Source organism: Haemaphysalis longicornis, unplaced genomic scaffold (genome assembly GCF_048455015.1).
Source record: "Haemaphysalis longicornis isolate Haplotype H1 unplaced genomic scaffold, Haemaphysalis longicornis Haplotype H1 scaffold_4, whole genome shotgun sequence".
In the NCBI taxonomy this organism is placed as follows: Eukaryota; Metazoa; Arthropoda; class Arachnida; order Ixodida; family Ixodidae; genus Haemaphysalis; species Haemaphysalis longicornis.
Genome location: NW_027526361.1, coordinates 186,695,313 through 186,709,724, shown reverse-complemented (window position 1 = coordinate 186,709,724; position 14,412 = coordinate 186,695,313). Strand labels below are relative to the sequence as shown.

General features: G+C 44.4%; 1 protein-coding gene and 1 long non-coding RNA gene across 3 annotated transcripts; one reads left to right on the top strand and one right to left on the bottom strand.

The window, feature by feature from the left end:
- Positions 1-1,229: 1,229 nt before the first annotated feature.
- LOC144180713 (uncharacterized) lies at positions 1,230-4,605 on the bottom strand. Its single transcript, XR_013324523.1, has 4 exons — positions 4,486-4,605; positions 4,144-4,290; positions 3,935-4,057; positions 1,230-2,892 (listed from the first exon to the last, which is right to left on the bottom strand). It is a non-coding gene; the product is annotated as an uncharacterized LOC144180713 (long non-coding RNA).
- A 2,490-nt stretch (positions 4,606-7,095) lies between these two features.
- On the top strand, positions 7,096-8,964 carry LOC144179576 (uncharacterized). Of its 2 annotated transcripts, XM_077707984.1 has the most exons (5): positions 7,096-7,440; positions 7,519-7,569; positions 7,664-7,723; positions 8,007-8,078; positions 8,143-8,962. In XM_077707984.1, the coding sequence occupies exons 1-5, from the start codon at positions 7,368-7,370 to the stop codon at positions 8,832-8,834; spliced, it is 948 nt and encodes a 315-aa protein (XP_077564110.1). In that variant the 5' UTR covers positions 7,096-7,367; the 3' UTR covers positions 8,835-8,962. The 2 variants fall into 2 exon arrangements, with proteins under 2 accessions (XP_077564110.1, XP_077564109.1); XM_077707983.1 differs by having other exon boundaries at positions 7,096-7,569; positions 8,143-8,964.
- The last annotated feature ends 5,448 nt before the right edge of the window (positions 8,965-14,412 follow it).

Below are 14,412 nucleotides of genomic sequence, written 5' to 3'. Positions count from 1 at the left end.
ACTTACGCATACCTACGACCAGGCAGCGGCCGCGAAATACACTTGTGGCGCTATCTGGCCTACGTGAGTGCAACCAGTGCAACTTCTCAATCCGAATTGAAAGTGCCCGTGCGACAGGGGTATTAAAACACCTACCCACCCCCTCCTTTTTTTCTTTTTGTCTGAACATTCGTTTGGCCCGACTACATGTGAACGTGCCCGAAACGGAGTGCAACCAGAAAACCGTGTTCCTTTCTCCACGTCTCCTCGCTGTGCGCATGACGTGTCACATATACTCTTGTTTTTTCCTCGAAGTTTCGCCAGGTAACGTCAAGTGATACAAACGCATGTGCTTGCGTAAGCATAGTACAGCCATGCATACCTAATCGAAGTGGTGGCTACGGGCAGTCGCTTGAAATGCAGTCGTATTTTTTCTCAGCTGTATGTTGCACATCTTGTATTTGATTGTACACTCTTAATCTGGTTCCACGTAAGATCCACTTAGTAACTGGAACTTTTTTGCAAAAAAGTTCCAGTTATATATTTGGAACCGTGTTCCACATATCCTGAAAATTAAGTGGAACAGTGCCCCACATATTTTTGCAACTAAATTATGTGGATCGGTGTTCCAAATAAAAGTATGCGGATCACTGTTCCAAATAAAAGGGTAGTTTAAGTTACTGGAACAGTGATCCATGTAAAATGATTATAGAATTTATCCGGTGCGCCGTTCCAGGTACCTTCAGACCAGCTGTTTATATAAAACAGTGTTCCTATAGACATTGGGAAGCTGTCTATGGGACTCCACTTTTCCAATATTTCTGCTTTCCTGTCGGTATACACCGAGGTCATATGCCAGGCTGGCGGATGCATTGGTATCAGCACGAAACCGCAAGCACCATTTTAACACAGCCTTGATATATGACCCGCAGTGATACCAACAATTGGAAAGCAGAAACCACCGCAGCAGTGTGGTCCCTGACAGTTCCCAACAGTTGCCTATCGGAGCACAGTTCTATATATATAGTTGGTCTGAGGCACCTAGAGCGGCACACAGTCTTTGGCTTCACCCGCAGAATCCTGTTCTGGGTTTCAGCTGCATGTAAAAGAAACAATATACTTGCATTAAAATACGCACGAAACCAACTATTATGACTCATACACTGCTTTTCAACATACTATACAACTTTATTGGGTGTTAGTATGATACATTTCAGATTTGAATAGCTGTCTACTTTAAATTGCACAGAAAATGACCAACGTACAAGGAATAAATACCATAACGATAACACTAGGCTCCAAGTGGCATTTTCACATATTCACCTTTACTCAAAAACATGGTTAATAAAGACAGTATTAGGGGCAACTGCTTCACAAATAAATAGACGTGCGCGTCTACCGCGGCACTGACACAGACATTAAACAACAGTGAGCATCAAATATGCTGTCTTAATTAGATAAACCAAGGTAATTCAAAGGCGGATTACCCATTCGCTTGCCATACTATGTTTACGCATAACTGTTTGGGAAAATGCAGTTTGCTATTAAATTGTAGGGAAAGGCCTAAAAACAAGCCATACACGGTTGTATTATCACAAACCTACAACAGTGCAGTGCAAGTTTAGGAAAACAACGCTCGAGCTAAGATTAACGATAAAACATTATGACACGAGAGGTCACATGTGGCAGTATGCCACCATTAAAACATGATTATTTAAGATAGTAGTTTCCTGACACCAGACGTAAGTGTAACATCAAGCTATTTGTAGGCAAAATAGACTTTATGAGCGTCCTGAAAAGGCCTGACTTAAGGCACGTTACTTGCCCAAAAAATTTGTAGTGGTTTAAAATAATTCATCCCAAGAAATCTCACAAAAGCCAGCGTGAATCTTATATAATTTTGCAAACCAGGTAGCTGGAAGCATGTTACACATAATAAAATTTAACAAGCAGACTAATTATATACGTCATCAATTCAAGCGGGAACAAGTCAGACATCCTTAAGAAGCAAACAAGCCAGCGTTGAATCATGCAGGTGACCAGTTTTACAAAGCAGACTTGAAAGCATTTTTTCCAGCCTCAACATTTTACCTTAGGTGACATTCACAGTTGCGTGCTATAAAAACCCTCCCGTCTTGCTATCAGGGTAATTGTGACCAAAGCCCTGCTTCTGCCAAGCAAGAAATGCAGCTTTGTTCAAAGACGAAAACTTGTTCAAGCCAAATACGCATATTTTCAATTCTTTTAGGTCATGCGTGTCAGCTCACATCTGGTACTAAAATTTATCAATGAAGGCGGAAGCCATCTGCGTAAATAATCACTGTCACTTTTGCATCAGCAACAGCACTGCCATGAAAAAAAATCTCATGAGCTACACTTGAATAATAAGGACGTTACAATGCGGTGCCATGAACTACATTAACACCCACTATAGATTCAAAGGCAGCCTGCGCATTGTGCCAATGATGAAACATGATGAAACACGACTTCAGTGTTCAGTTGACATGAAACTTGCATGTGCCAGTAACTCAAACCTCTTCATCTGATTTCACCCCCTTCATGCCTTTCATCTGACCTCCTTCATGCCTTTCAAGAGATACTTTAACCTCTACCAATAATTGAAAATCCCAAGTAGAGACTCCAAATTAAATGACACCAGGCCACTGTCAAACTTCTCATGCTTTCCAAGAACTCCCTGCAAAAGTCCCAAGAACTCTCCAAAGGCACACAACCATATGAACATGATGACACGATGAAAAAGATGACATATGCGGCGAAGAGGATGACCACATCCTGAAGTGACAATGCAGGCGGCGAATCCGTGATGTGTTTCTTGCGGGCAATATTGATGCCGCCAGTCCCTTCTCTCAGAATAACCGGGCCTCGAGAAGACTTACTGCTCACCTCATGTACCTTCAAGGAAACAAGAAAATTTTGTTACATGGTTGCTTTAAATGAGTGAGTTGCTTAGTCCCTTTCATAACTCAGTAATTGATTTAAAATCAGTGATTTCTTGGGTTTTTTCTAGGAGTGCTGCTAAAGGTGAAAGTGCGCTAAACAATATCACCACAGACAATCAATGAAATTGCCCTGATTCTGGAAAGTATCCAACTTTGCTGCCTCGGTATCCTGAATATAAGTTTTTTTTTATCCTTGAGAGGTTTCGTTTATTATTCAAATAATAATTACTATAATCACCTTTCGGCATTATATTTTACACACCTTCTCTCCGCATAAAATGTTCTCTGTACTGTATAATGTGCTCCCTAGAATGCTGTAGTGAAACTGGCTTATTATAACTTACAGCTAAACGATGTTTCTACCACAAAGAAATAAATGGCCAGTCATAGGAAATCATAAATATTGCACTGTGGCAAAACTTTTTTGTAGTTCCACCTAAAATATTTCCCTCTCGATATGTATTACCTCCATGCTTCGTAGTGGTATGAGGCAGAAGTTCAGCTGACTAATGCTGAACTAGGCTGTTGCACAATTTTCTTATAAATCGCAACTATAGCACATTTTCTTGCAGACGTCACTTTCTGTGCTCTAAACAATTCCCTTAAAAAAATTACCCCTTATTTAACCACCTGTCAAAATTGAATGCAAGCATTACTCATGCTACGCCTGTATTTGGGAGTATTATTGGTGCTACGGGCGTATTAAAAGCGGGAAATTTAAATCGTCAGTTGCCACCGTATTATTGTAGCAGCAACCACGTTGGGCGTGTCCGTGGTGCTGGCAAATCACAACTCTCAAGGTGTAAAAGCTAAATATTTACAAAACTAAAATACAAAATAGTGTTTTTTTTTGGCCACTGTTGGAGTATCCGTAATAGGCGGAATGTGAACACAATGGCCAATATTGGCGTTCACGATAACTTCTTAACACTGAGATTTTATTAGGACGAACAGACCCAGAAAATGAGTCTCGCAAAAACAAAATGCCAGCTTACCCAACCAAAATTAAGACCCGGGTGTTTCTGCCAGGGCCGTCTCAAAGTGCACTTCCAGAAAAGTTTCGCTAACGTGTTCCGAAAAGCTCCTACTGTCACCTTGAGCCACAGGCCAAGCTGTCACTGAAAAGAAGTTTGAAACCATTAGTTATAAAGAAACTACCTAAAAACGCGCCATGAAAGACCCAAAAATGGCAGTGCGTACTTACTTGTAGAATGCAATGATTTCATCCCGTGCAAGAGCTTTAATGTGTTGCCCTCTGATGATACACTTCCAAGGAAGGGGTCCAAATACAATTAAAATGGCCATATGCATTCCTTGTACCACTGTTTTAGGTCTATCTTCGCCCTATTGCCTAGAAAATAAACAGTACAAAAATATCAGAGAACAAATTTATGCCTTGCTTTACCCAGGGAGCACGAGAAAATATTGAACAATGTCTGATTCGTTCCACGAAAGTATAATGTCTTTTTTACAGCGGAAGCCCTGGTAATCTTTTCTCGCTAAAGAATTCGAGATATGAAAATATTTCAACATACTTTAGGCTCACCTGTCCTTGGTCTATGCGAACTGGTGAATATCTGCACAATATGCACCACTCAAAAAGTACTCTTTTGTGGCTTATAAGCTCCACAGGGCATTCATAATCCGCCACACTCTCCCCGACGACCCTTCAGCATGCCAATGATGTCTTCAGCCAGTGAATGTCACAGCCATGACTTCGCAGGAGCATGTAAAGAAAGGAAATAATTTGTTTTCTTTTTTTTTTTTTGCAGACGAACAAAAACATTTGTCACAACCTATCAGTAGAGGGCCAAATGTCTCCATAGTCAGCCATATACTCTTTCTGAACAGGTCATACAGTATGAATACAGAATGTACCAATCTGCTTTTGCAGTGTAATTTCTACGTTCAAAGGCGAACAGAAATGGATTAATGTTTGGTGCACATCATGATGCAACAACTTTGCACCAGAGCGTTTTGAAAATTATTCCAACTCTCGAGCTGCCACTGACATTGATAGCATAAAATGGCAGGAATGGATTATTTTTAAACTTACTTTGTGACGTTAAAACTTGTAATACAGCACACGTGAGTTTTATGGGTAATTATTCAGAGGTCTCAGGTTACCACTGACATTGACAGCATAGAAACGGCACCACACTTTCTGCGTGTTTCCACCTGCCTTCCCATCCACAAAAGGAACGTTTTGTTACTACGCTACTGCTCAGACAACCACTTTCCCTTGCATTTCACTACACGTCAGGGAGCCAATTAACGTTGACTAGTGTAAATAGACCATCTGAATTCATCGAAGGCATTGGAAGAAACAAGGAGTAACTACACACACAGCACAGATAAACGTAAGCAGTGCTGCTGCCAACGCCTTGAACGCACATCAACATTAGGCGGAGTAGCGTGATTAGCACAGTAAATTTATGGCTCTCAGAAGACGAACACAACGCAATTAACACGGAAGTTTGAAAATACCGATAAGTCTAAAGACAGACGCTCCGACAAACATGTGCAGTGTGTGCGCGTGAGACAATAGCGTGCGACTAACCCGACAAGATTCAGTACCGCTGACAGGTACAGCAACCGTCAATATACAACTAAGCAACACCACACCATAAGGGGACATGCAGACTCGAGAAATGCGCGCACCAGCCACTTTCTAAATAGCACTAGCTAACGTACGGAGTCAGAAATGTCAAGCCGACTCCAACCCACAAACACACAAGCTTAAGTGAATAACGGCCGGAAACGTTCCTCGCATCGAACAGGCAGCGGAGCGGCACGTTTATCGGACGCAGTGATGAACAAGTCAAAGAACAACAACCGTTACCAGAACATAAATAAGCAGCACTGACCTTTTTTGCGCCTCCCGGCAAAACTTCACCTCGTCGAACAGTAAATACAGCCCGAGGACATGAAGAAATCCACAGTTTTACGCCACAACCAAACTGGTAACCGTTCCCGCCAGTCTGACCGACAGTTCATTTAGTACATCAAGCGCATAACGCGAGCAATCGAGAAAACCGCTATAGAAGGCCACTGGTGGCGCTGCATGCGGACGAACAAAAACTAGCTTCCGTAAACGTTGAGACGTAGGGGCGCTGCTGTCGTTAAAAGTGTTCACGCAGTCCCGTTTTTGCCCCATCGTCGTTGAACCCGTTGCCGTCCCACTATACCACGCCTCAAGGCAAGCGGCGCTGCGTGTATTCTTTCCTCCATGCTGTCAACGCATGCGCACGGCATGCCGCACTGAAGTGGCGGTCGTTTCGTAATCGTTTCGGCCAACTTTTTCTTCCTCCGTGCCTTCGGCGATGCACGCCGTGGACAGTGACACAAGCTCGGCACCCTTGATCGCTTATATTTGCTTCGGAAAATGGGAGTAGGCCTCTAAGCGGACGTCTACGCGGCTCTGAGGCTGGAACAAAGAGCTCAGATATTAGCCTTAACACATTAGTTGGGCTAAAGTTGTTTCTCTCCGCGGTCCGTGAGCGCGTGCGGAATGTGTGCATAAACTTTGATGACAGCTTTATTTCGTTCTTTGCAGTGAAAACGAAACGATGCTTCTTTATTGACTGCGTTCTCTTGACAAGTCTTTCCAATACCAATAATATATACTGCGACGCTCTTTGATACCCACGTTATAGAAAACCACTTCCGCGTAGTGAATCCAGTGTGATTACTCGCTAATTTGCGAGTAATAATACATCTGCCCGTTTTCCAGCAGTTTTTCTTCATGAACACCAATAGTGCAGGAAAAGAGCAACGGGGGGACCAGCAGGAGAAGGCAGGTCATTCGGTGAACTTGAATTACTACGGCAAGTAACAACATTAGGGTAACACTGCGAATTTTCGCGATACAGCAATGCGTAATTTGAAATAAGAATGCCATTTCAGTATAAATATATAGAATGTAAGGCAGATGCCGCGGGGTAGATTTAGTTCTCCGGGTTTTGTGTCATTCTCGTCCTGCAAAGAGGCTTTCGTTTTTGCTTGTGAAAATTACTAGCCGGGACGAGACAAAATACAAAAACTAACTTCTAAGCATATAACTGCATGCGTAGCATGATGTGTGTGGTGTAAAATGTGACGCAGTCGGTTACAATTATGTATGTACCCCATCACAACATAAGGAACGTGGACTAATGGCGAATTCCATTGGGCGAACAGGAGCAAGTGCAGCGAGCAGCCAGAGCAGCACACAGGAGTAACGGGGACGTGTGCTTTCGTTCCGCGAATGAAACATTCGCGCTGCTCCGGGAGCAGAGAAAAGAGAGAGAGGGCGTGATGTCAAGGGTCATGTGACCAAACTTTTCCCGCGCTTGCTCCACGGAGCATTTCGCGCGCTCTCGTCCGCACGCAGTTATTCCGCGCCAGTTTCGCCAGACACGTGCCTTTGGTTTTGTGTTTGCCTTCCTCATGGCGATGAATGATGAAGCCGAGCGGATGTTCATCTCCATGATAAAGGGGTCACCACTACGCGCTACACCAGGTAAGCATTGTGTCTCGCAAAAATTAGCTGCGAGCGATAACAGCGTCAATCTAACGGCTTTGTTTGTGCTCACTACAGTCGTTATCGATGCCTTGGCCGCGCGGGAGAGCATTGACGAGAATCCCCACGGTAAGCGCCAATAACTAACAAGCAGAGGCCATATTTCGCAATACTTTTTGCCAGTTTTTTTTTTTAATTTCTCGTGCTGAATGGCCCATTTCAGGTAGCGGGAGCGTCGCGGTGTGTGAGAAAACGACGGACGAGGACGGAGCACGTAATTTGCGTATGTATACGTCACGGGGCCGCACTTTTGTGCTGTACTGTCGAACTTTCTTCTGACGTTTATCGTCACTTCTACTGGTTGACGCTTTGAAATTATTTGTATGCCTGTTTGAGTTTACAAAACAAACATCTTTATGTTTGCGTTCAGCTAGGGCTGATGACATGCTACATTCATCGCACCAGGAGACGTTTACTTCGCGAACAGAACACCATAATCATTTGACGTCGCACAGAATAGGAACCTCGGCAGATTTTTTACACTCGCACTTATTTTTCACGTGCAGAAACCACCACTTCATCAAACGCCGGCGAGATGGGAACGGGCCCAGCGCCACAAGGGAAAAGAGGTGGCGGAGGTGAGCTTCTACCGCTGCAGTGCCCGACACATGTGCTTTAAAGCTAGCCTTATTTCTATTTCAGCTCCTGAGTGGACACCAGGGGAAACTAAACTCCTATTAGACTATTACTATAAATACTTCCCTCAAGTTGGCCCTTTCAAAAAGTTTAAGAACAAGAAGATGCTTTTTAAACAGGTTTCCCAGGATCTGGCTGATGTGCTTGGATGCAGCAAAACGCCACAGCAATGTGAAAATCGCGTAAAAACGGTAAGGAGGCAAAAGAGAAAAGCGTGCGATAATAACAACAAGTCCGGTGCTCAACCTTGCCCCGTCCCATTCGACGATGAAATGCGAAAAATTGAAAGCATTGATGACAGCCTCGAGCCCGAAGTCCAAAGGGACTCTTATGGAGCGACGTACAAGGCAACTTCATCAAGTTCCGACAGCTCATCTGATGTACCCTCAACTTCACCTGAAATCTCCAGTACTCCGGCGAGCGGTTCAGACAGTGGGCAAAGCACAAAAGGGCCAGCAGATGCCAAGAAAAGGGAACTTCGTGCTAGTACCAGTCGTATGCAGCAGATGCAATATTTTTTTGACCAAATGCGAGCTATTAGTGCAGAGCGAGCGGCTCGCAGGGAAGAGCTGGAAAAAGAAAAGGAGAAGAGGCGCGCCGAGCGGCGAGCTGAGCGCATTCAAGAACGCCAGGAGCGCCGCAAGATGCACGAAGACAAACTTCAGCTCATCCGCGAGGCCCTGGGGTTCAAGCAATAAAGAGGTGCACTTTGGAGGAACATGTTTTCATGACTGTTTATTTCATACTCAACAATAATGTCCCTGAACATTGGCAAAATCAGACGCTGCTTAAGCGTTGCATTTAATGTTTGAGCAGTATGCTTCCATTAAGACAGATTTTGTGGCTGCCTCCTCTTTAGCCCCATCTTGGATTTCAGTTTTTCTCTCTTAACATCAGCAAGTGCCCGTAAGAGGCTCTCTTCTCTGGGTGTTCCGCTGTAGACTCTGGCTGCACTAGGGTTCGGATCATTAGCACCCTGAGAGTTCACATGCATGTCTGGAACTAGACCATCAGGTGAGTCACCGTTGTCAATGCAGATGTTGTGGAGGACACAACATGCGAGAATAAATTTCGTCATGTTGTCTACTGTCGTGAGGTCCACACGCTGTAGCTGCCGAAACCTACCCTTTAACTCCCCAAACGCATTTTCAATTAGCACTCGGGTAGATGAAAGTTTGGCATTAAATGCCTTGTCAGAGGCATCGAGGCTTCCATAGTCTCGAATGGGAGTCATCAGAAACTCGCGAGATGGGTACGCTGCGTCCCCAAGAATGTGGTATTTCCCAGCGCAGAGTTGAGGCAGTTTCTTCGAAATGGTTGAAAGCCGGAAGATCCTGGAGTCGTGAATTTTACTGGGTGCACCAGTGCTGGCATCTAGGAACCTCTTCCGGTTATCGCATATTCCCTGCAGTGTCAAGGATGGGTAGTGGTGCCGGTTCACATACACTGACCGCACCTTACCAACAGGGCACCTAACCGGAATATAGCTTCCGTCAATGCAGCCAATAGTGTCCGGAAACCCTGAAACCTAAAAGTTGGAAAAAAAAATGTTAGAACGTTTCACACAAAGAGCAAAATGAGCTAACAAAGTAGCAAGTGAAGTCGTGCCATAATTCTTCAAGAACAGCTCATTTTCATATGATTTCCTTGGATGTTGGTTTTGTACTTGTATCTGTTCGTTTTGTACAGTACAACGTAAATTCATTGGCATGGTTATGTGCGTAATATAGCGTGAAATGCATCTACAGTTCCAGCAAAGGGTCATTACGCATAGTAGCCGAGAGCTTCAGCTTGACATGTTTTCGCAAACTCTACTACGTGCAGGTGTGAAGAACTTACAATGTAACTGAAAACAATGGCTTTGCGAGCTCTTCAACAGCCCCATGCAGCATAAATGATAACTCACTGCTTGTTCCAACCTTACTGTTATACACCAAATTCAAGGGTGCCCTGTATATACTATGTTTACCAGAAGTTACATCGCCTTCATGAATAAAAACACAGCTTTGAAGAATCATTCCGATGGTAAGTGACTGACATGCAGCTTTGATTAAATCAAAACCATTTTTGCAGTTGAAATTGAAAGTGGGGTTTTTCTTACCTGCTTAAACTCGGTGGCAAGTTTCTCCATGTCATCTGGGAAGGTCACGATGCGGGGGGCAATGTCGAGAAGGAAATCCATGACTCGATACATCATCCTGTGGTGCGTGCTTTCCCCAACTTCAAAACGTCCTGCAACATCCCGTATGCAGGATTTGTTGGCGGCATACCTGCAAGAAATGTGATAACTCTATAATAATCTTAAATGGTAAACAAGCATTTTACCTTGCCAACAAGCATTGAGCGAAGTATCGGAATAATCCACATCTGCCCAGTTGTCTGAACAAGCTTCAGAGCACATTTGGTGCAGACGTGCAGTATTTTACCCCTAGAATGCCTTAAAGCAGCACATGCAAGAATTGAATGAAGAAAATGAGCAAATAGAATCGAGTGCGATTCGGCAACTGAAATGTACTTGAGCCTGGGACTAATGGAAGATCAGTGGCACGTAAAAGCAAATTCCAGGCAGCATAAGCATTTAGTGAAAAAGTTGTAAACCTTCACGTAGCGCATTAGTGCATTCAAGTTCAGGCTTTGCTCCCGGGTACATGTGCCGTGAATTTCATGCCCTTAAAATTTCGACAGGCGCCTCGTAAAAGTGAAATTACCCCCTCCTCCTCCCCCCCCCCCCTTACTCGAGACCATGTTAATTCTTGCGAGGTCATATGCGCGCATTTCACCTCCAATTTCTACGTATGTGAAGTCTACGTGAACTCTATAAGGCGTCGTGATATGCGTGCCGTACTCGTGAAGCTCGGCAACAAATGCAGGCCCAAACTCTCTCACCGCGTTTCCTGCCCTTGCATATTATTTTCTCCCCCCTCCCCTTTGTAAATTTTCATCTGTTCAACTGCACCTCCTGCGCCCTGATCTCTTGCTTTTCTTCCAGCACAACTCCGCCAGCACCCGGTCGATGCGTACGCTGTCGGGGCGCGTTGGCGAGCGAGTACGACAATTTCACACGCCTGAGTTTGTTGCAGAGCTTCACGAGTAGGGCACTCATCTTACATCTAAGCTTCTCTCTTTACTGCTAAATAATTGTAATACTTCACCACAGAAAGGACAGGACATGCTCTTCAGGGGACTTGGGGGGTAGGCCTCCGTGGTCTCTTCTTGAAGGGTAGTGCGGCGACTTCGCGAATTCGGCAGCAAGAGCATTTGCAACCGACCGTGACAGTCGGAAGTTTCTGCGAAACTGGCGAGGTAAAGAGAAAAAAAAGCAGGCCGGTTATTAAATACGTGTTTTAAGTAGGATGCAGCGGCTCACCTCTTCGTCAGAATATGCGGCAACCGTCTTTTCCACGTACGCCTCAACCTTCGGTCGCTGCTCCGGCGGAGAGAACAGGCGCTCGAACATGAGCTCATACAACGTTAAATCGTCGTCGTCGTCGTCGCTGCTGCTGCTGTCCGAGGATGAGCTTGCGGTTGAACTTGTGGAGCTGTCACCATCTAGAAGTAGCAGCAATTCCTCGTCCAGACGGCGGCGCTTAGCTGCTTCCGAACGCATTGAAGGAGAATCGCGGCTGCTGGATTCCGCCATTTTTTCTCCGCCACCCCGGGGATAAAACCAGAAGTGACGTAAAAGAGGTCATGTGACTTCCTCGGCGTTCCCTGTTACTCCGCCGCTGGCGACGGAGCACCGAGAACTGCTCTCGGCTGCTCTCGGCGCCAAAAAAGTGCTCCTCCTCTACCAATGAAACACAACGCCCCTGCTCCTGTCCGACCACTGGAAGGCGCCAGAACTCGCGAGAGCACTTTGAGTGCAGTTAGAAGTGCTCCTGTTCGCCCAATGGAAAGCGGTATAAGTACCATTGAGCGCGTATTACACCACAGCGAGATGATGACTGAGTGTTGAACAAAAACTGCCGTTTCTGCGAAGCTTTGTAAACCAAATGCATAAAATGTAATGGCCTCAACAAGTATTTCGTGATGAAGATGTTCACAAAAGCACCACGAATTTTTCAGCGCTATAGCAGCTATGGCTTTGCCCGAACGGCATATGGGGAAGGGGAAGACGTTTAGTCCTTCTCAAATTGAAGTCACTGGCGATTTTGTACTTGACGCCTCAAATTAGAAAAATACGATGTTCACGAAAGCGGTTTGGGTGCCGCAGAACACCTGGAAATGGGTTCCTGCAATTTCTTCTTTTGCCTAAGATATCCTCCTCTCGACATTTTTAATGCTTTGTACGGCGTTGACAAAAAACTGGGATTTCGTTTTCTGTCAGAGGACATCACTAAAACTACAGCTTAGCCGTATTATGGAAGTTAACTGCTGCAAGGCAGTTTCATAGATGTCGGCGTAGTTCATTAAATTTTATGTGCGGTGTGCGCGTGTATATTAAACGCGCACGTGCATCTTGTGTCAAGAAGCACCTAATATATATGCGGTTCATTGTTCCAGTTGATGCATGAAAGAGTGCATACTTCACTGCCGTGCACGAGTTATGTGGAACAAGACACGAGCAAAAAATATACAAACGCACTCTCCCCAACCGTTTACTGGGACATAAGTGGAGCAGTAACCGGAACCGCCGACTTCGCATGACCCCATTTCTTCGGTTCCAGATAAAAACCACGAACATAAAGAAAACAAGCTGACGGTTCCAGATAAGATCCACCTATATGCCTCGTTCCAGTTATTCTTTCGTTCGGATCCACATAAAATATATGGATCACCCTTTTTAACTGGAACTTATATGGAACCAGATTAAGAGTGTAGTTAATAAATATTGTAGTTAATGAAATGGAATCTAGTAGTTAATGGAAAGTATTTAACTCATTTGTGAATCATAAGCATGAAGCATCTATTTCTGAGCTTCAGTCATCAGGATCTGTGTACACAATGACCCCTTAGATATCGCCGACGCGCTAAATATCTTTTTGTTCTAATATACCATGCTCGCCAGTGATTCTCAAGCAGCACCACCAGCGATCCTTACAGTCATGTTTTCTGTTTCCAACTAGCCCGGATGAAGTCATCAACACCATAACTGAGACTAAAATTACAAGTGCACGCTTCGACCAAATTTACCTTTCCAACATAACATGGATCGAACACCAGATCGCTGAACCGCTAGGTCACATTATTAATCTAGTTTATAAAACAGGTGTATTTCCAGCCCAACTAAAAAGAACCAAGGTCACACCGGTATTTAAAAAAGGGGACCGAACTTTGATCTCTAATTATCGACCAATTTCCATTCTTCCGTTTTTTTGTGAAATAATAGAAAAATGCATTGAGTGGTGTTTAAACGAGTATTTCTAAAATTTATCGCATTTATTTATCCCATCAATTATTTATCCCAATATTTATTCCATCAAACTACAAGATAGGTTTCCGCGCCTCTCACCTTTACTTTCTTTCACTGACAAAATTAAATATACAATTGATGCAGGAAATTATGCTGGGGCCCTTTTCATTGATATGACGAAAACTTTCGATTCAATGAATCACAATATTCTCTTTAATAAACTAACTGCAACAGGCGTTGCAGGTCCTGCTCTTTCACTAATTCAAAGCTACTTATCTGATACAAGACAAGCAGTCTGTGTCTCCCAGATTATTTCAAAACTTAAAAATTACACCCATCTCCCCGAAGGGAACCAATGGGATGCGGAGCGTCATGGGGGTTCCGTTTGCGTTTCCGTTATGTTGTAATTTTCCTTATTGTATGCGTATATATGCGAGTGAGACGAGATTGAAGTGGTATCTAAAGGTCTTTATTTAGGTTTGCACGTCTTCTTACTTTGAGTATGACGGCCTTATGGTCGCTGAAGTGCAAAGTCAGTGGATCTCGTAGCAGCGGTTGTATGTAGTCGTCGCCGTTGCAGTTGGTAAAGACGAGATCGATACACGTTCCGTGGATTGTAGTTGGGTGTAATTGCTGTCAGTGTTTGCGCTGATGATCTCACTTAATTGCGTCAGCACACTCACTGACGGGGCTGTTGCTTCCATCCTACTTCATCTGAAGAATCGCGAAGTCAAGCGCAAGCACAACCGGAGTTGTTATTGTTGTTGTTGTTGTTGTTGTTGTTGCTGTTACTCTTCTAATTCACGTACCCACGTGGGGGATTGGCGAAGAAACGGTGGTGTGCGGACGCCGGACCACCGCCGACGCCGCGGGACATACCCCCGAGCATAAGACGCTCCGCACCTAAAACCACTAACAAAGGC

What these genes read in the sequence shown, in the direction of transcription:
- LOC144179576 (XM_077707983.1), top strand. Translation starts at nt 7,368, where the DNA reads ATGGCGATGAATGATGAAGCCGAGCGGATGTTCATCTCCATGATAAAG. An exon ending in CATTGACGAGAATCCCCACG is followed by an intron (nt 7,570 to 7,663) that starts GTAAGCGCCAAT and finishes GGCCCATTTCAG; the next exon opens with GTAGCGGGAGCGTCGCGGTG. An exon ending in GGACGGAGCACGTAATTTGC is followed by an intron (nt 7,724 to 8,006) that starts GTATGTATACGT and finishes TTTCACGTGCAG; the next exon opens with AAACCACCACTTCATCAAAC.